A 20,084-nucleotide genomic window follows, 5' to 3' on the forward strand; every position below is an offset into this window, starting at 1 on the left:
AGAATATCTAAATGTTGGTGTTTTTGTTAAAAAATGTTGAAATCTTTCATCCTGTTGTTGATTGTTGACCTGCCTTTTTTTCTGTGTTTTCTCATATTCTTCATCACAATTACATTATTTTGCCTTCGCAACCCCACCTCAGGCCTGCCTCCTCTAGAAAGCCCTTTAGGGTCAAGAGAGGCAGCAGATACTAGGGAGCTTCCTAGAGGGACTACGATTACACTCACTTTGGGGTAGACTGTACTGCAGAGACTAGTGTAGAATCTGCACGATGGATGCCAGTTCTCCTTCAGGCTGCACAAGGGGAAGAATAGAATGCCAGTCAGCTTCGGCAGAACCCTGAGGGCATTCTGTGTCCTACTCCTGCCACTCTCTATGGCCCAGAGCACCCCAATGAAGTATACTGTCTTTTAGTGTTTTCTGTAGCAGTAAATACATTATAAATACTCTCTTTTTATGTATAATATTTGATTAGAAGAAGTATTAAGTCCCATGCAGAACCTCTTAGTTGAGAAGGGAATAAACTATATACTGCCTTTCACTTTGAAAGTGAAACTGATTTTCTGGCATTGCAGGACATCTTACAGTGGGTCCAGCATGACAGTTGGCTTGACAATGGTGCTTTATCAGTGCTAATTATTGAAATCACTGCCTAAGCACTTTATGGAGAAAAGTTCATCTTTCAGTTTGCTCAGACCAGAAACCTTAGAGTTGTCGTTGACTCCCTCAAACTTTATGTTCATTAGCCACTTCTCAGAGTCTTTACGTACATGTATCAGCTTCTGACCACATCAACACCTCCTGCTGCCACTGCCATTCAGGTTATCTACCTCTACCTCGGCTATGACCAGAGATGTTTTCGCTGACCTTTCTTTCTGTCCTTTCTCCCCTTCAGCCTACTCTCAACCTGATGGCGAGTATGATCCTATTAAAATGAGGGTCTCTTCTCACTTTGCTCAGTGTCCTTATCTCCAGGTCACTCCTCTCTGACTTCAGCTCTTAATCTTCTTTCCCTTGTTCGCTCTGGTAGCAAACATGCTAAGTGTGCTTCTTGCTCAGGGCCTTTTGTGATTCCCTCTGCCTATCCTTTGTTATCCCCACACCCGTGGCTCACTCCCTCACCTGTTTTAGAGTTTTATTTACCTGCCACCTTTTCAGTAAGATCTGTCCTGTGTTCCTTAAAATCGCAACCACTTAACTTTTCCTACCTGCTTTTGTTTCCTTATTTTTTTCTAATGTATTTATCACTTGTAAAGATAGTGTCTGTTTCTTATTCATACTATTTTCTCTTATCCCCCCCCACAGGTGCCCTTTCTGTATGCAGAGATTCTTTATCTCTAGTGCCTAGAACAACACCTAGTCATAATACATACTTACTAAATATTTGTTGAGTGAATAAATGAACGAATGAATAAACAAGCAAACTGCCAGTCCTGGCTCTTTTTCTAGGCTTTATTTCATCCCTCAATGCACATGTGCTCTATATAAAGAAAAATTGTGACTACTTTTATGATGCTTCTTTTTCTTCACTTTTAAAGCTTTTATTACACCATATATTTCACCTACTCAAAATACATAGTTCATTGATTTTCAGTATATTTACAGTTGTGCAATCATCACCATAGTCAATTTTAGAACATTTTCATCACCCCAGAAGAAGCTCCACAGTCACTAGTGGTCACCCCTTTCCCTACCCCTTAACCCTCTCCCTCTCTAGTCCTAGGTAACCACAGATCTACTTTTCTCTATAGATTTACCTGTTTTGGATATTTCATATAAATGGAGTCATATAATGTGGGGGCTTTGGTGGCTGGCTTATTTCACTCAGCATGTTTTCAGAGGTCATGTTGTAGCATATATGAGTACTGCATTCTTTTTTGTGGCAGAGTAATATTCTGTTGTGCAGATATACCAGATTGATCCATTCATTAGTTGATAAGCATTCATGTACAAGTGTTTGATGGGCATATATTTTCATTTTGGGGGGTATATTCTAGTAGTGGAATTGCTAGGTCGTATGGTATCTCTCTCTTTACCCTTTTTAAAGAAACTGCTAAACTGTTTTTCTAAAGCAGCTACACCATTTAAAAATGCCTCAAGAAGGGGCACCTGGGTGGCTCAGTAGGTTAAGCCTCTGCCTTCGGCCAGGGTTATGATCTCAGGGTCCTGGGATCGAGCCCCACATCGGGCTCTCTGCTCAGCAAGAAGCCCGCTTCCCCCTCTCTCTCTGCCTGCCTCTCTGCCTACTTGTGATCTCTCTCTCTGTCAAATAAATATTTAAAAAAAAAAAAAAAATGCCTCAAGAAGTACATGCAGGTTCCAGTTTCTCCACATCCTTGTCAACACTTGTTACTCTCTGTCCGTTTGATTCTAGACATCCCAGTGGGTATAACATGTTTCTCATTGTGACTTTGATTTGCATTTCCCTGATAGTTACGTTGAGTATCTTTTCATGTGCTTATTGGCCATCTGTATGTCTCCTTTGGAGTAGTCTATTCAGATCCTTTGCTCGTTTTTAAATTGAGTTGTCTTTTTAAAATCAAGTTGGAATAATTCTTTATTCTGGGTACTAGATCCTTATCAGATTATATGACTTGCAAGTGTTTTCTCCCATTGTGTGGATTACCTTTCCCTTTTATGATAGGATTCTTTGAAGCATAAAAGTTCTTAATTTTGATGAAATTCAATTTATGTATTTTTGTGTGGCTACTTATGTTTTTGGTATCATAGCTAAGAAAACATTGCTTAATTCAAGGTCAAGATTTATACCTACAGTTTCTTCTAAGAGATATAGTTTTGGCTCTTAAATTTAGATCCCCTTTAATTTTTGTATGGGATCTTGAGGTTGGGGTGCAATTTCATTCTTCTGCATGTGGATATCCTCGTGTCCCAGCACCATTTGTCAAAGAGCCCATTCTTCCTCCCCCACTGAATTGTTTCAGCATCCTTATCAAAATCAGTTGACTTTAAATCTAGAACTTACTTCTGGACTCTCACTTCTGTTCCATTCATTACAACTTCTTATACATTGCTATCAGAAGGCTGTGAGGCAGATGGTTTCTTTTAATCTGTATTCATCTTGCCTAAGCTGTGTTATTAGCTGGGAGTCTTATAGTAATAGTGGTTTTCTGGAAGGCTGTTTACTTGGGAAAAGCTTTCAGGAAAGACACATTTTAAAACATCTTAATTGCCGGCTTGAAGTTTTCTTTTCCTCTGTGGAGTTATAAAGCTTGGTATTTGTAATTGTGATTCTCTTTTTCTGTCTTTAGTGTTCTTGGCTCTCCTCATAGCTGTCCATTTTGAAATCTTATTTTTCTCCTAGGGACCTCTTTTGAGGCCCTGTGGAATTTGAAAGTGAGGTCAAGTGAGTTGCATACATTTGCATAGCATTATCTGGAGTTTCAGCGCTGCATGGATTTAGAATAAAGCACTGGTCTGATCAAGTATATCTGTAGCTGGCCAGCATTCTGGCACATGGCCTGAAAGTACTGAGGCCAACTGGCAGTCTTCTTGTGGTTTTGAATGCCACGCTGGACCACACAGTTACCTTTGCATCCCAGGCTATTACTTTTAGACATTCAACTTTTTTTTTTTTTTTTTTAAAGACATTCAACTTTTAATCTTAGAAGTTAGAAATCCTGTTGGTAGAGCTGGAAAGTAGAAAATCAGTTCCAACTGATGCAGCATGAAGATTGCCAGGAATAACCAGGGTATAGGTAATTCAGTCTACTTTTCTCGGTCACTCAGTCAGGTAGTCATGAACCCGTATCCAGGCATGTATTCTTCTAAACTCCTACAACACAGATTTGATCATCATTCAAGTGCCAGTGGTGTATTAATCCATGTAATTGCTCTCAAATATCACTTTCTTATTGGTGTAACAGTTGTGCTCTAGTTCTTCCAAGACACATTTCATTTGGGTGATAATCACATAATTTCTTCAGAATTATAACATAATCAGTTATCTGTGCTTGCTGTGGTAGCCATTAATTTAATTATATTATTCATTAAATTATTCAGGTCACCTGGGTGACTCAGTTGGTTGAGCATCTGCCTTCGGCTCAGGCCATGATCTCAGGATCCTAGGATCGAGCCCCACATCAGGTTTCCTGCTCAGCAAGGAGCCTGCTTCTCTGCCTGCTGCCTTATATGCTTCTGCGTTCTCTCTCTCTTTCTGACCAAAGAAGGAAAAAGAAATGTAATGACTATTTGCATGCTGTCAGCATGCCAGGATGCCTGTGGGGTGTTATCTCAGTGTATTGTCACCCTCAGCACACTTGTTCGGCCAAGCATTTATATGTGAAATCACTTACCTTTGTGATTGCCTTATTAGGGCCTTCTAGGTTTACCTCCATACAAATTAGTCCATGACTGGGCTTAGCCAAACATGCCAACAGTCACAAACTTTTATTCTTCCCTTTATTCAATAAATGTTGATTGAAAGCCTCTTGTTATGCCATATGCTGTGATTGCTGCTGACAAAACAAAGGTGTCCATAGACCAGGCATCATGCAATGATACTCAGTACTGTACAGCTGCGTCAGTGGATTGTTCTTACATAACACATGGTACTTTGAGAACACATAATAGTCAACTACTCATTAAAACAACCAAAAAAAACATAGGTGCCTACTGTGTGCTCAGGGTGTTTGACCTGTGAAGATGAGGAGCATCTGTAAGGAAGTGCCAGTTAAGCTAGCAAGATGAAGGGACAGTAGAAAGTCATGCCAGGTAAAGTGGGTAGCATGTGCCAGGGGAACCAAAGAAGGCTAGTATGGCAGGAACCCAGCACAGGTACAAAACCAGACTTAGACAGGACCAGGCCACCACTCCAGACCTGTGGGCTGTGTTGAGGACTTGGCCCTCTGTCCTAGAGCAGAAGGGTGATGTTGACCTGTTGGAACCAACAGCCACCTTTTCCCCAGCCTACAAACTAAGTCTTAATGAAAGAAACAGGTTAGCTCCTATTCCGATTTGATTTCTGGATAGAAATGTTAAATTTTAAAGTTACTTCTTATTTAGATTAGTGTTTCTTCAACTTCAGTGTGCTTAAGACTTATCTGGAGCTTTTGTTAAAGCAGATTTTTGGGTCTCCACTGCCAGAGACTCTGTAAATCTGGATGGTGTTCAAGAATTTGAATTTCTGTTAGTTTGCAGAAGATAAACTGGTGCTGCTCGTCCTGGCCATGGACTAGATTTTCAGTATCTGTTCCTTAGAGTAACAAAATTAATTCATCTTTCTTGTCATTGTTTTCGTTGTGTGTAATTAGCAGAGGATCACTTTTTAGTTATATAGTAATTTTCTTTTTTCAGGAGCTGTATTTTGTAGAAGTTATTTTAAGTCTATACATTATACTTACCTGTGTACCTTATGTATGTGTGTATATGTGTGTCTGTATATGTATATAGACAACACAGAGGACTCTATGAGGAGGTGTGGTAACAAACAGTATAGGAGAGGCATCGCCCCAGAAATCAAGATACTTTAAACCAAAAAGAAATCATGACTAACAAAAACTTGTAGAAACTTACTAGTCCTACCTTGACAGCTGTTGAGATTTAAAATTTAGAACAATATCATTTGGGATTTGGAAACAATTGGTGTTTCAGTAAGAAACATAAACATACATGAACATAAACATACATAAACATACATACACCTATATATTACTGAATCCGTTTTTTATTTTTGTTTTTCTAGATCTAATTACTTGCTTAGACACTGCATCCAGTTTTTTGGAACCTGAGTTCAGGTATGACCATATTTGTGACTTTTTTCCCCTTAAATATTACTCTTCATCCACTTCTCCATTATTCTTAAACACTTATGATTAATGTGCATTATTGTATGTGTCACAGGTGTGACATATAATAAATATTCTAAGATATCAATAAATTACAGCTTATTTAAAGCCATTGAGTTACCATGTTTCAGTTTTGCTTTAATTGTAGCATTTGGATCTTTTCTATAATGAAAGTATTATAGTATGAAAGTAAAGTATTTTAATAATACTTTAAAAGTAGAACTGGTTACTTTTAAAAATCTGGCAAAATTGCTAATGAAGTTAGAGGAGCTTTTTTTTTCTCCCTCAAAAAAGGGAAGAAAATGATTTAGGCTATGACGGAATTCTTCAGTCTTCTTGCCCAAGCAGCATTTCTACTACTGTTTCCCTGCTTTATATCCTTGTCTCTTGTCTGGACTGGGAAACCCTTCTATTTGATTTTCCATTTCTAACCTTTGCTGGCTTTTATTCTGCCGCTCACGTTGCTGCCAAATTTCATTCTAAAATAAATGCCTGATCATTCCCCTGCTTTAAAATCTTCGGGAGCTCCTTATTACTAAGACAAAATGCCATCCAGATTTCTTAGCCTGGGTTTCAGGATCTTTCACAGGTAGCCCTTGGACCATTTTTCCAGTCTCATCTTACATACTTATGGATCCTTTCCACTGCTCTGAGCTCTCAGAACTTTTGCCCAGAATTGATTTACTCCACTCTGCTTGGCACATTTATTCTCACCTTCTAAGACCGGTCTCACTAACCTGCCCCCTACTTGCTACCACTTCCCAAAGAGCAGCCTTCATTGTGTCTTCAAAGAAAGTTCTCTGTCTGCATGATGGGTGTGCTCATCAGCACTTACGGAAGATCTCGGTCAGCAGAGAGGACTCTGGCCTCAGTGTGTGGCACACAGCCTGCCGCAGGGTCTTAGAGCCCCTGCTCTCCACTCCATCAGTAGCACCCACAGGCAAGCTGCCGATTTCTCTTGCCTGGACTGCGACGCCCCCAGCCCACCGAGGTCTCAGGGTTCCTCCCAGCTCTTGCTTCTCAGGAGCCAGAATAATCTTCATTCCCATAGTCCACAAGGCTCTGCACGAAGCCTTAAAGGAAAAGCCTAAACTTAACAGTTTAGTTTTCCAGAGCTCACTGTACTCTGCCCACATGGTCGTCCTCAGCTGAAGAATCAAACAGGTCACCTCTCCTTATGAGCCTACTGTTCCATCCATTCGGGTGCATTTCCCTCCCTTTGCTGAGGCTTCACTTCCTCAAAGCCCCATTTCCCGACTTGGGCAGTGCAGAGCCCTGTGTAAGAGCATCGACTCTGGCGCCCACATGCCACTTCCCAGTTTTGGGAGCTGGGCACACTGTTTCTCAGTTCCCTCATTTGTAAAATGAGGATAATACTAGTACCTACTTTTGGGGTTCTTGTGTGGTTCCTGAGGTACTGAGAAGGCTGCCTGGCACATAGTAAATTTACTGAATGTTTGTATTACTTCGATTATGTTTGCTTTCTCCTAGCTATTTCATGGAGTGCCTTTTATTCATAGCAGAATCATAATCTGATTAATTACTCATAGAAGTGTTAGTTTAATGTCTTCCCCCAACCTCAGGAGTATAAACCCAGGGAAGACTGGGCCATGTTTATTTGGTTGATGTTTTGTAAACCCAGTACCTAGCACGGCCCAGCACTCAACAGACAACATAATAGACATTCGGGTAACTGTGTTGAGTGGCTGGGTGGGAGAAGTGAGTGAATGAGTGAATGAATGCCAAACATTTTTAAGTCAAATTGGATCAGTAGAGGGTTGGTGAAATAAATCGTGGTTTATCCACAAAATAGAACAGCATGTAGCTGTTAAATATAATAGGTCTTATCGTAAAAATATGTCTGTCATTCATTATGAAGTAAAATAAAGCAGTATGTAGAATATGACACAATTATTTTAAATATGTGGGCGAAGAGGTTTTATATGGATGGATGGAATAAAGTCTGAAAGGGCTTTTTAGAAGTGGTGCTTCTCAGGGTAGTGAGATTATAGTATTTGAATGAACTGAAAAATGAACTATGTGATTTTTTTGTTGTTGTTCTTTCTCCCCAGTAAGAACAGAACTATTTTATACCCTTTAACTTGTTTTTATTTCACAGTAAGTACTGCCCAGCTGGTTGTCTGCTTCCTTTTGCTGAGATATCTGGAACAATCCCTCATGGATATAGAGATGTAAGTCTAAGCAACATAGACTTATGTTCAAGTTGTGATAGAACTTTCTTTTTTTTAACTCCAGAATAGGTTGCTGTACCTATTCTATATATCTTTAATCTTGATTTATTTTCTGGGAATTATTTCTTTTTAGTATTATGTATGTGATATTTTATTCTTTTTCTTGTGCTACAAGTCTGTACTGTGTTACCACATCAGTAATCCTATGTCTATTGAGAAAACTGCCCCAGTTGACTCATTTCTTGAGGAAGCCTGAGTGTCTTGTTTATAAATTATCAAAGAAAATTAAATACTAATCTTTCGTTTTTCCTTTCTTCAAGTCCTCGCCCTTGTGTATGGCTGGTGTGCACGCAGGAGTAGTGTCAAACATTTTGGGTGGCCAAATCAGTGTTGTAATTAGTAAAGGTATCCCATACTATGAGAGTTCTTTGGCTAACAACGTCACGTCTGTGGTGTAAGTACCTACGTTATTGGTTATATAAGGAAGGGTGTGGGGCAGGAGTGGGATACCAGCTAGTTAGACCTCGGCAATGTCACTGTTAATGGTGTTCATGAAACATTTGTGTGATGAGCATCCCATTTTTGTGTGCTTGTTGTCCGTTGTGTACTGAAGAGGACAGGCAGGGTCGCACAACTTGGCATGTTCTCCATCGCAAAGGTAGTCATTTAGAAGGATGACTTGTTCTTTTATGAGTTTTGAAAATTCTAGAGTAAGGGTCTAAAAGTCTGTGGCCAAATTTTTACTTCATTTCAAAGAAGGCGTAACTACTCTGTTTCTTGTAGCCTGTTTGACCTAGATGGATTGAGGATAACTGAAATGTTCTATAAATTAAATTTTGACATAAGTCAGAGGTAGTCCTATTATGAATCCTCCTCTCCTCCAAAGAGGATATTTTAAGAGTGTATTTTTATGGTCACTACAGTGATCTGTTTTTTGAAACACAGACTAGGCATCAAAAGCAGGAAAAGTTGAAACATTAAATAGAAATGCGATACTTGGAATCTGTTTTGGTAAATCTTGCTTATTAGATGGGCTCAGTTCTGTAGACAATACTAAGCCTAATTGAAACCAGCTTCTCTTCAGAGATTCTGGGCCAGTTTTCATTCAGAAGATGAGAGCATGATCCATATCCATGACAGTATAAAACAGGAGTCACCAAACTTTTTCTGCAAAGCACCAGCTAGCAAATATAGTAGGCTTTATGGGCCAAATGTCCCTGTCACTTATCCTCTCTTGGCTCATTTAAATCTCTTTAAACATGTAGAAACCATTCTTCGCTTTCTGGCCCTACAAAACAGGCCATACATGAGCAAGCTATCATTTGCCCATTCCTGGTATAGAGTTAGAAACCTTTCCTTCTCTTGGTTTCTTCTAGATGATTTTATGCAGACCTTATCATTCCTTTCTCCTCTTCTGCCTTTAGAAATAATTTTTTTGTCAGTTCTTTCTTTCATACTCTAAGGAAAAAATAAGGACAGGTTGCATCCACTTGTAATAACAGTTTGAATGTTGTGCTGAAGGCGGGAGCATACACTAATGGTTTTATCCCCTCAAGTTCTTTAGAGTCCTTGGTAAACTAGTCATGTGTCCCTCGGCTCCATTCTCCCCAGCTGCATTTACTTGCCAATTCTTTGAAACCCACATGGGGTGCTGCATTATCACGCTGACACTTGTTCTTAGCTATATTTGTTTCCTGTACCAAATGCAGTCTCTCCTCTTTGTGGCCAGCTTTTTTTCTGTTTACCCCCGGAAGCTTAAGCTTCATTCTCTGGGAATTACAGCATACTTGCAACAAAAGCAAATGATGCGGAAAAGTTCGAGGAATCAGTGTATTTCCACGAAAGATAAATAGAGGGCACATGGGCACACTTGCAGAGAAAATTGTTTATGTTGATTTCAGAAGTTGTTCTGCTTTGAAATGAGACCTTTTTTTGGCTAAGAGCAGCATTAGTTGTCATATGTATGGCCATAGAATACCCTTAGTTCTTTATATTTTAAAACAAAAAGAAAAAGTTTTACTAAGACAAATATGGGGAAGTCAGTATATGAGTGTCACCAAGAATAACTTTTCTCTTTCAGGGGACACTTATCTACAAGTCTTTTTACATTTAAGACAAGTGGTAAGCCTCTCATGGACTTTGTAACTTATTATAATGTGTATAATAATAAATATTATTTAAATACTATCATGCAATATGCCAATTGCTGGGGTTTTGGTGTTTTTTTTTTTTTTTGGCACCTTCTCATATATCACAATAATGTAATGGACGGAATAAACTGGAGGTTTTATATTAATTGGGAAATGATCATGTAAGCAAAGAGAGTTCCTTAGGAAAGGTGATTTTTTTTAGTATGTCTGAAGTAATTAATTCCACAGAAAATACTTACTGAGTGCCTTTGATTTGTCAGGCACTGTCCTGGTGCTAGTGAAACAAAAGTGAGCAGAATAAGCAAAATCCTCCTTTCTTGGAGCTTAAATACTGGTATTGAGAGATTGACAGTAAACCTTGGATAAATAAATTAACATATATGCTCTATATAATATTATAGAAGATACAGAGAAATAAGGAAAGAGGATAGGCAATGCAGGAGGGATTGGTTTTGAGTTTTAAGTATGTCCGGGTAGGCCTTGTGGAAAATGTGACATCTGAGCAAACATCTAATGGCAGTTGGGAGTAAGTCCTTCACTGATCTGGAGATCGTGTTCCAGGGAGAAGATAATGTATTGCCATTAAATTGATGGTTATTGCTTGTAAATAAATATTATGCACATTGCCTGATGAGACACAGAGACATGGACCCAAGAAACATTTGCCTACTTTTGAAATTCCTCTGTTAGAGCACATTACTAGCATACTATATGTTAGTGGCATGTGCACTAGAAGGTTTCCAATGAGCAGATTTATACAGATCCTGAATTTATATCTGGAAACCAAGTTACTATCTTTTTTGTTTCAGGGTGTTATGGAACACTGGGGATGGAATCTGGTGTGATTGCCGATCCTCAAATAACAGCATCATCGGTGCTAGAGTGGACTGACCACACAGGGCAAGAGAACAGCTGGAGACCCGAAAAGGCCCGGCTGAAGAAACCTGGACCTCCTTGGGCTGCTTTTGCCACTGATGAATATCAGTGGTTACAAATAGATCTGAATAAAGAAAAGAAGATAACAGGTTAAGAGACATAACTTTCTAGAATGATTATAATTCTGATTGTATCTGGAAACCTGAAGACATCCAAGATGTTCATAGAAAATTAGGTTACTGCAAATGTAATTGTATGGTTTTAAGTTTTCTTTACTGGTGTTAAATATTCCTGAAGGTAGGTTTATAAAATGTGGCAGAGGAAAGGAGTTGGCATTTGATTTCTTTTAGCTTTTTGTCTCTCTCCTTTTTTTTTTTAAGCTTTTCTTTTTCATTGTAATAAGGATCTTTAAAGGTAACGTTTCAATTAAGTGATCTTGACATTTGAAATAAGCATCTCTTAGAGTTATTAAAAGAAATTTATGTTCAAGGAGTTCATTTTAAGTGCTATAAATAATATTCTGCATGTGCTGAATCCAGATTTATTTGGGGCAATTTATCAAATGGTCAGAATAATATATTAGAACTGGTTTAGGTAATTTTGATTTGGCACTGAAAAATATAATTGTTTTAATCCATTCATTCCCAGGGAGTCATTGTTACATGGTAGGTGAGATATATTTTATAGTGATATGAACACAAGCTGTCAAAATAGAATAGTCTTTTCCTTATGTGCGCTCATAATTCTTGTATCTTTACAAGGGAACAAAGCCAAGGATTTAGTTGCTATTATAATGAAGCCTTGCACTTAGAGATGGCAATGTGCTTTTGGCAAAGATGTTTTAACAGTATACTTTAGGTATTTATGCTTCAATGCTGAATAGACTTCAAGATCAGACCCGTGCACTAATGAAAGCAACTTTCCATTCCCCAGGCATTGTGACCACTGGCTCCACCATGGTGGAACACAATTACTATGTGTCCGCCTATAAAATCCTATACAGTGATGATGGACAGAGATGGACTGTGTACAGAGAGCCTGGTGTGGAGCAGGATAAGGTAAAATGAGTGCCAGGTTCTTTTAAAAAATGTGCCTTTGCCAAAAATCATGGAAGCTCACCTGTGTGATGTTCAAGTTAGCTATCATTTGGTCTTTGTTCTTTTCTGGTTATTTTAGGTTGTGTTGGTTATTAGCCTTATTCTTCTAACTATGCTTAGGAAATCCTCAGTGGTTCTGGGTCCCTTTGGATGATTGTAACATTTTTAACTCAATTGTTTAGGTACTTTATTAAGAAATTCTAAGAAAGAGGGATGCTATACTGGCTCAGTTGGTAGAACATGGGACTCTTGATCTCAGGATCATGAGTTCAAACCCCCCATTGAATGTAGAGACTATGTCAGTGAATGAATGATTGAATGAATGATTTTCAGTAAGTAGTGGTAACTTATTTTAAAAAAGGAAGAAATTCTAAAAAGGAACTTGTAACTTCTTGTCTTAAATAACTTTTTCTTGTTAATCCACAGAATGATAGAAAGCTTAATTTATTCCCAGATTTCTTGTATATAGGCAAGGGGGACAAAAGCCAAAAGCCAAAGGCATAAGTGCATTTTAGTGTTGGATATAGACTTGAAAGGTCATTTCAAGATCACCTTACCAAATTTTATCTTAGAAAACTTCTGTTTTTTTTTTTTTTTACTGAAGAATTTTCTTAACTTCCATGTTAACCATCAAATTGTTGTTTTAATTAGCGGACAGTGATAATGCAGGAATGCTCCAGAGAAGATGATAAGGAGTGGGGAGTAGGGAGAGTGGGTGTCCTCTAGATATCCCTTTCACCTGGGCTCCTGGCCCACAATCCACCATGAGGACCTTATAACTGGGGGAGTCCTTGTCCTGGAGGAAGGTAGATTTCTTCTTATCTAGAATTGAAATTATAAGCACAATTTTTTTTAATGAAACTTCCCTGAGCTTCATTTCACTTATATGATACTACCAGTTCTCTATCATATATCTGATTTGCTAATATATCTTCAATTACCACTTTTCTTATCTCTCTATTCAGAAAACTTCAGGGGCTCCTTATAATCTGTCATATGGATCTAAACTCTTCTGTTGTTATTCAAGGCCTTCTTCCCTCTCTTCTGCCTGTTATCACCTGACCTTCATCTTTGGTGAGGCTCTACCCATTGAAGTAAATAACAGTATTGTCTTTAAACCTATCTTCCTTCTGCTTAATAACCCCAGACTTGGCTACTTTTTACTATGAGCACATCCATATTTATTTATAGAATATTTATTGTACTTATGGAATATAGTTAATTTTTTGAAATTATAAGAATTATCCATGTTTATATTATAAAAACATCTAGCACCATTGAATTATGTTTCTGAAAAAGACTTTCTCTTTTGCTTCATTTTTTGAAAGATAATTTCATAAGGTATAGAATTCTAGGTTGATGTTGTTTTTCCCTCCACGCTTTAAATAATGCTCTTCCACTGTTTTCTGGTTTGCATTTTTCTAGTGAGAATTCTATCTTTCATACCTTTGTTCCTCAATGTGTAATGTGTCTTTATTCCTTAGCTGTTTTTAAGATTTTCTTTTTATCATCTGTTTTAAGCAATTTGGTTATGACATGCCTTTGTGTAGTTGTCTTCATGTTTCTTCTGCTTGGGTTTCTTTGAGCTTCTTGGATCTGTTGGTTATAATTTGCTTCAAATTTGTAAAAGTATAGACCATGTTTTCTCAGATATGTTGCTTCCCTAATTCTAATGACATGAATATTATGACTCACAGTTTACTGATGCCCTGTTCATTTTTTTTTTTTTTTTTTTAATCTCTCTCCATGTTCTAGTCTGGAAAATTTTGTTGTTCTGCCTTTAAGTTCACTAATCTGTTCTGTAACATCTAATCTGTTAATCCCATCCAGTGTACTTTTATCTTCAGTGTTGTATTTTTGCTTCTAGATTTTCAGTTTTTGGCTTTTAGATTTCTTTGAAGTCTCTCCTGAGCATGCTTATGCTTTTTTCTACCCCTAAAACATACGGGATGTGTGGTAACTCCTTTGATGCCCTTATCTGCTGATTCTGTCTACTAATGTGTCACATGTGGGCTTTTCCATGTAGATGACTATTATGGGTCATATTTTACATGCCTGGTAATTTTTTATTAGTTGCCAAACATTGCTTGGTGATAGGTTTTCTTTTATTATTTATCTAATTTTGAGCTTTATTCAGGGATACAGGTTACTTTAGATAACTTGCATTTTAGCTTTGTTAGGCAGGACCTGAGCAGCCTTTACTTCTAATTTTTTTCTACCATCAGTACTGTTCCGAGTACTCAACCCAGTCTCATGTATTACAAGTTTTCTCCACACTATCTGTTGGTAATGTGAGCTGTTCCCACCCCTGCCTAGTTCTGAGAATCATTCTTCTGGCTCCTTTCCAGCAGTTCTTTTACCATCCACAGATTGTTTCTTTACAAGCAACTGAAGATTTAGGGGAAACCCTCCTACAGATCCGAGAAGTCTCCCTCTCTTTGTGCAGTTCTCTTCTCTCCTATACTATGTCTTGCAAATTCTAGCTATCTTAGCCTCTCCATCTCGGAGCTCTGTGTTCTCATTTCGATGAGAGCACCAAGGCTCTCTCTAGACAATATTGGGGCAATAGAAAGGCTCACCTCATGTGTTTCTCTTCTCTCTGGGATTAATGCTCTATGCTGCCTATTGTCCAGTGTTGGAAAACTGTTGTTTCATATATTGTATCTGATTTTTCATATGTTTAAGGCAAAGAGTAAACTTAATCCCTATTTGTTTTGGAAAGGAGTGGAAGGCCTTATACTGAATTATATGGAATATCAATCTCTTGCCTCACATTAGCCCATCTGCTCCCTCATCTACCCAACTCAAGAGTAATTGGTGTGTTCATTTCCTGAGCATGCACACATGCATGAGCACATACAGACTGAGACAGCTTTTGGGTTTGTTTTCAGAAAATGTAATACAACTTGCTTCATAATGTATTGCTTTTTTTTTTTTTTAAAGATTTTATTTATTTATTTGACAGATAGAGATCACAAGTAGACAGAGTGGCAGGCAGAGAGAGAGAGAGAGGAGGAAACAGGCTCTCTGTGGAGCAGAGATCCCGATGTGGGGCTCGATCCCAGGACCCTGAGATCATGACCTGAGCTGAAGGCAGAGGCTCAACCCACTGAGCCACCCAGGTGCCCCAATGTATTGCTTTTTAATAGTGTGCCATATCTGTGTGTGGCAATATCTTATAAAATTTAAGTTCCTTGAGAGTGGGAATGTGGGCTTCCATTTCCCTTTTTATCCTCATGATTCCTTACAGACCTCACTACACACAGGGGCTTATAATAAATGCTCACAGATTATAGCAGATCTTTTTTACCTAATTTATATAAAATCTTTCTCCTTTAAGGTTTTTTATAAAAATGAAACTGTGGTGTGGAGTACAACCTCAGGGATGGTTTTTTGGTTTTTTTGTTGTTGTTTGCTTGTTTTAAGATTTTATTTATTCATTTGACAGAGACAAGTAGGCAGAGAGGCAGGCAGAGAGAGCGGAAGGGAAGCAGGCTCCCTGGGACCCTGGAATCATGACCCGAGCCGAAGGCAGAAGCTTTAACCCACTGAGCCACCCAGGTGCCCCTCAGGGATGGTTTTTATGTCCTAAAGTGATTTTTGTTCCTGTCCCACAAATGCATAATAGACTGCGAATATTTGCCTTCACTTTATTTCAGAGTAATAGCTGAGGAAGTTATGAAAAGTTACTCGTTTGGAGATTATTATAACTTCAAAACAAACCTTGTAGAAAATGAAGGCTATTAACACATCTCAGAAGTTTACAATCTAATGCTTTGTGAATCAGCCAAAAGAAAATAGATATATTTGGACATGACTTGATGGAAGAGTTAAACATTTGCTTGCCCTCACATTAACTCATCAAATACAAACCCCTGTAATTTTAGGCAGATACCTATTTATTAGCAATCTTTAGAAACTAGCCAGGTAATTTGGCCTAAAGGAACAAGGAGAACTTTTAGCTTAGTGGAGGCCTAGGGTTAAGTCAGAAGACTCAGACTAAAGTCACTGCACAGTCATCGACTGGTTATGCAGTCCATTTACATTCTGGAGCTGCAGTTTTCTGGGTTCTGCCTATTTCATGGGGTTGTCAGGGAGAACAGCTGAGTTAATTACATGAAAATAAGAGCTCTTTTATCATACTATCATTATTTGTTGAAAATGGTTGAGGGGATGAGATAGTCACTTGAAATCATATTTTTACCTAAAGACTATTCATATAATACATGTAATGCATCTGTTGCTGTTTACTTAGGATCATAAAAATTAGGCCACAGTGTTTCAGAATCACTTGTCTGGTTTAGATAGCAACAGAGAATGAAAATGGATACTATGGGAACTGTCTTTATGTAGTTTATCCAGTAGGTGGGGGTATATAACTGTTACGCATTCCTTTAGTGTATGTTCACTTTCTGTCTCTTTTCTGAGAGAAAAATTATGAAAAGTACACAGTAAAGCATTTCTTTTAAGACCTTGTATGTTCAATCATGCTTTACTTTGAGAAGAAAATTAATGTATTTAAATAGCTGATAATTCCATAGGACTAGAGTTAGTAATTTATTGAGAGAATTATACTGTCTCACTGCAGCTGATTCTCAGATTGCCAAGTTAGCATTTTTGTTATGTTTCAATCATCTTAAAAGCATTTTTGTATTCAGTACTTTTATAAGTTTTTGATGAAGAATGTGTACCTTCTTAATAGTTTGTCCAAATTATGATTAATTTATTTTCTGAGAAGTTAATTCCTACTGTCATACTTTACAGATCTCATTTAAGCCCCAAAGCAAAAACCAAAAATATGTTTCAGTGGACAGTTTAGCCCTGACCTCTGTTGACGTAAAGTACCAATTTTTGTTTTTTAAAGATATTTCAAGGAAACAAAGATTATCACCAGGATGTGCGTAATAACTTTTTGCCACCAATTATTGCACGTTTTATTAGAGTGAATCCTACGCAATGGCAGCAGAAAATTGCCATGAAAGTGGAACTGCTTGGATGTCAGTTTATTCCTAAAGGTAAAGCAACAGTATGTTATTTAATTTAAAGTGGCTTTGCTATTCTCAGAGAAAATAAAGAATGATAATATGAGCATTCTGCTTTTACTACAGTATCTTTTTAAAGAGGATTTTTAAAAGAAATAGTTATCCTATTAAACAGTCAGTTCCTACAATGGTTTTCAAGATTACAAGTGGAAGAAGAGAGATCATCATCGATGAGATAATGTAATGAGATTGTTTTTCAGATCTAGTCTCAATCTTAACAATTTTTAATCAGGTCCCATGTAGCATAATATTGTATCACCAATGCCAATGATTATAACAGTAACCTTAGTCCAAATGCCTTTTCCTTTGAAAAAATTAGAAGTGGAAGTAACTTCCCTCAGTATTATAGAATATTTTAATACTTACTGTTGTATCTCCAAAACCTACTACAATGCCCCCATGTGGCGGGCCCTGCACAGTTAATTAAATGCTTGAATGAATAGCATGTCAAGCTGTGACGATGCTTCTGTGGCTTTAGAGTTTAACATCATCCACCTCCTCTGTGTTCTCCTTCTATGAAAATTATTTTAAGGCAATTATATAAAAAGTGAGAAATCCCAGTAAGTTTGTGTGTTTAATGCATAGTATATTTATCCTTCTGATGTATTGCTGTCCACAATTTAAAATTACTGAGCAGAACCAAATTCTCTTGGAAATGTTGGAGATATTTAAATTAGTTTTTAACTCTGACTCTGATAAGCAAAATGTATAAACTTTTCTAAACCATTTTTCAAGGTCGTCCTCCAAAACTTACTCAACCTCCACCTCCTCGGAACAGCAATGACCTCAAAAACACTACAGCCCCTCCAAAAATAGCCAAAGGTAGGCCTCCTTTAAGTATGAGAATTTGGTATTCCCAGAATATGTGGTATAATTTTCCATAAATATTTTAAAAACATTATAAAATAATTTTGTTTTAATCAAGTTGATGTAGATAAAAAACTAAAGAGTTTTTAAAACTTTTTTTCAAGGTCGAGCCCCCAAATTTTCTCAACCACTACAACCTCGCAGTAACAATGTGTTTCCTGCACAGACGGAGCAAACAACAGCCACTCCTGAGATCAAAAATACTACGGTGACTCCAAGTGTAACCAAAGGTGTGCAGATTCAGAAATTGACACCTGTTACATTGTAGCAGTTTATGTTGTTTGTAACTGAATTTTCAGGAGCACTTCCAGCTTTTAAACTCTGTTTCTTTTCCTCTCAACTGTATTTCTTAAGAACTGAAAAAACTTTAATTCCTCTCCTTAGAAAAGAAACTGATTACATTGCTGTGATTTCTTTTCTCTGGTGTCATGCAGAATTGTTCTTTAAATATTTAGAGATGGCTGCTATATTCTGGGTCTCCTCTTGTGATCTTTTTTCTCACCACAGCTAAACAGAAGGAGTCTCTATTTTTAGAAATAACTAAAACCATAGCAGGAATCAAACTTCTTTTTCCCCCTCTGGTGATATATTAATTTGTTGGATAGGGAATTTGGTTGCAAAAGGCAAGAGGAGGGGAAAACAGTTTGGGTGAAAATTAATAACTTCTTTAAACATACTGTGAGTTATTGTACTCATTAAAAAACTTGGTCTCGGGGGGCGCCTGGGTGGCTCAGTGGGTTAAAGCCTCTGCCTTCAACTCGGGTCATGATCTCAGAGTCCTGGGATTGAGCCCCACATCGGGCTCTCTGCTCAGCAGGGAGCTTGCTTCCCCCTCTCTCTCTGCCTGCCTCTCTGCCTACTTGTGATCTCTCTCTCTCTCTGTCAAATAAATAAAATCTTAAAAAAAAAAAAAAAAAAAAAACTTGGTCTCAGGGTACCTGAGTGGCTCAGTCGGTTAAGCAGCTGCCTTCAGCTCAGGTGATGATCCCAGGGTCCTGGAATTGACCCCCGCTTCCAACTCCCTGCTCAGTAGAGAGCCTGCGTCTCCCGCTCCCTCTGCCTGCCGCTCTGTCTACTTGTGCTTTCTATCTCTCTGTCAAATAAATAATTAAATTCTTTTAAAAAAAAAACAAATTTTGAAAATATTTACAATTGTAATTTTTTCATATTATAAATATACATGTAGTAGAATTTACTTTCAGATCTTATTGCTGATAAATAAGGTATTAATACATATGAAACATAATACTTTGATTTTACTAGTTTTTAAAAAACAAAATTTCAGATGAATTCAGAAAAAACCACCAGTGGCACAGAGGAGTTAATTTCAGTATTGGCAGATAAAGCATTTTCAGGACAATGCCGAGAAGAGAAAGCAATTCATTCCAAGTAACTTCTGCCACACAGAACTTTATTCATTCTCATTTTCTGAAAATTTGCCTGATTCAGATAACTCTCTCCAACTTTCCACATGTCACTTTTTCCCCCATCTTCTAAGGTATTTTCTAAACAGATCTCATTCTTTCTCATGCTGCTGGAAAAGCTAAAGAGAAGCAAGACTTCATAGAAACAGGAGATCTCAGTGTCTCACAGAACTTCTTCTCATTTTGCAGAAGTCGTCAGTTTGGACAGGATCCCAGACCACATGAACAGCCATTTAAAAGTATTGTTCATCTTAAAGTCTGATTATAGAATCTTGAAATCTCAAGACTAAAAGTGTCCTTAAAGCGTTTACTTCCAGAGCTAACATTCCTATAAGCTTCAGAAGAATAACAAAGAATGGACAAGTCTTTTCAGTTAAAGACCTGGTCTCCTTTTCTCTGGGGTTGGTAGTGTATAGACTTTTTATTATTTTTTGAGCCTTAAGCAGATTTTTTATAAAAAAACTCTCATTAAATCAAACTGTATCTACTTGAACCTGATTATTTTCTCTCCAATTTTACAACTTTTAGGGATAAAGAACTTTAACCCTTCTGAATTCTTAGTGCTTTCTAACCCTGAGTCATGATTTCTGTTTTATGTACTTCTTTTCCATTTTTACATTGTAGGCTGAGAG

At 37.7% G+C, this 20,084-nt stretch overlaps 1 protein-coding gene across 1 annotated transcript in view; it reads left to right on the forward strand.

Moving 5' to 3' along the window:
* LOC111150271 (discoidin, CUB and LCCL domain containing 2) overlaps positions 1–20,084 on the forward strand; it is a 91,660-nt gene that overhangs the window by 63,563 nt on the left and 8,013 nt on the right. Inside the window, exons 4-12 of the mRNA XM_022507716.1 lie at positions 5,702–5,753; positions 7,924–7,996; positions 8,317–8,450; positions 10,077–10,117; positions 10,956–11,171; positions 11,956–12,080; positions 16,984–17,134; positions 17,897–17,983; positions 18,133–18,258. Of these exons, the coding sequence (XP_022363424.1) occupies positions 5,702–5,753; positions 7,924–7,996; positions 8,317–8,450; positions 10,077–10,117; positions 10,956–11,171; positions 11,956–12,080; positions 16,984–17,134; positions 17,897–17,983; positions 18,133–18,258 (1,005 nt within the window). The remainder of the gene's footprint in view (positions 1–5,701; positions 5,754–7,923; positions 7,997–8,316; positions 8,451–10,076; positions 10,118–10,955; positions 11,172–11,955; positions 12,081–16,983; positions 17,135–17,896; positions 17,984–18,132; positions 18,259–20,084) is intronic.

The sequence above is a fragment of the Enhydra lutris genome, unplaced genomic scaffold (genome assembly GCF_002288905.1).
Source record: "Enhydra lutris kenyoni isolate GAN:26980312 unplaced genomic scaffold, ASM228890v2 scaffoldscaffold2, whole genome shotgun sequence".
Lineage (NCBI taxonomy): Eukaryota > Metazoa > Chordata > Mammalia > Carnivora > Mustelidae > Enhydra > Enhydra lutris.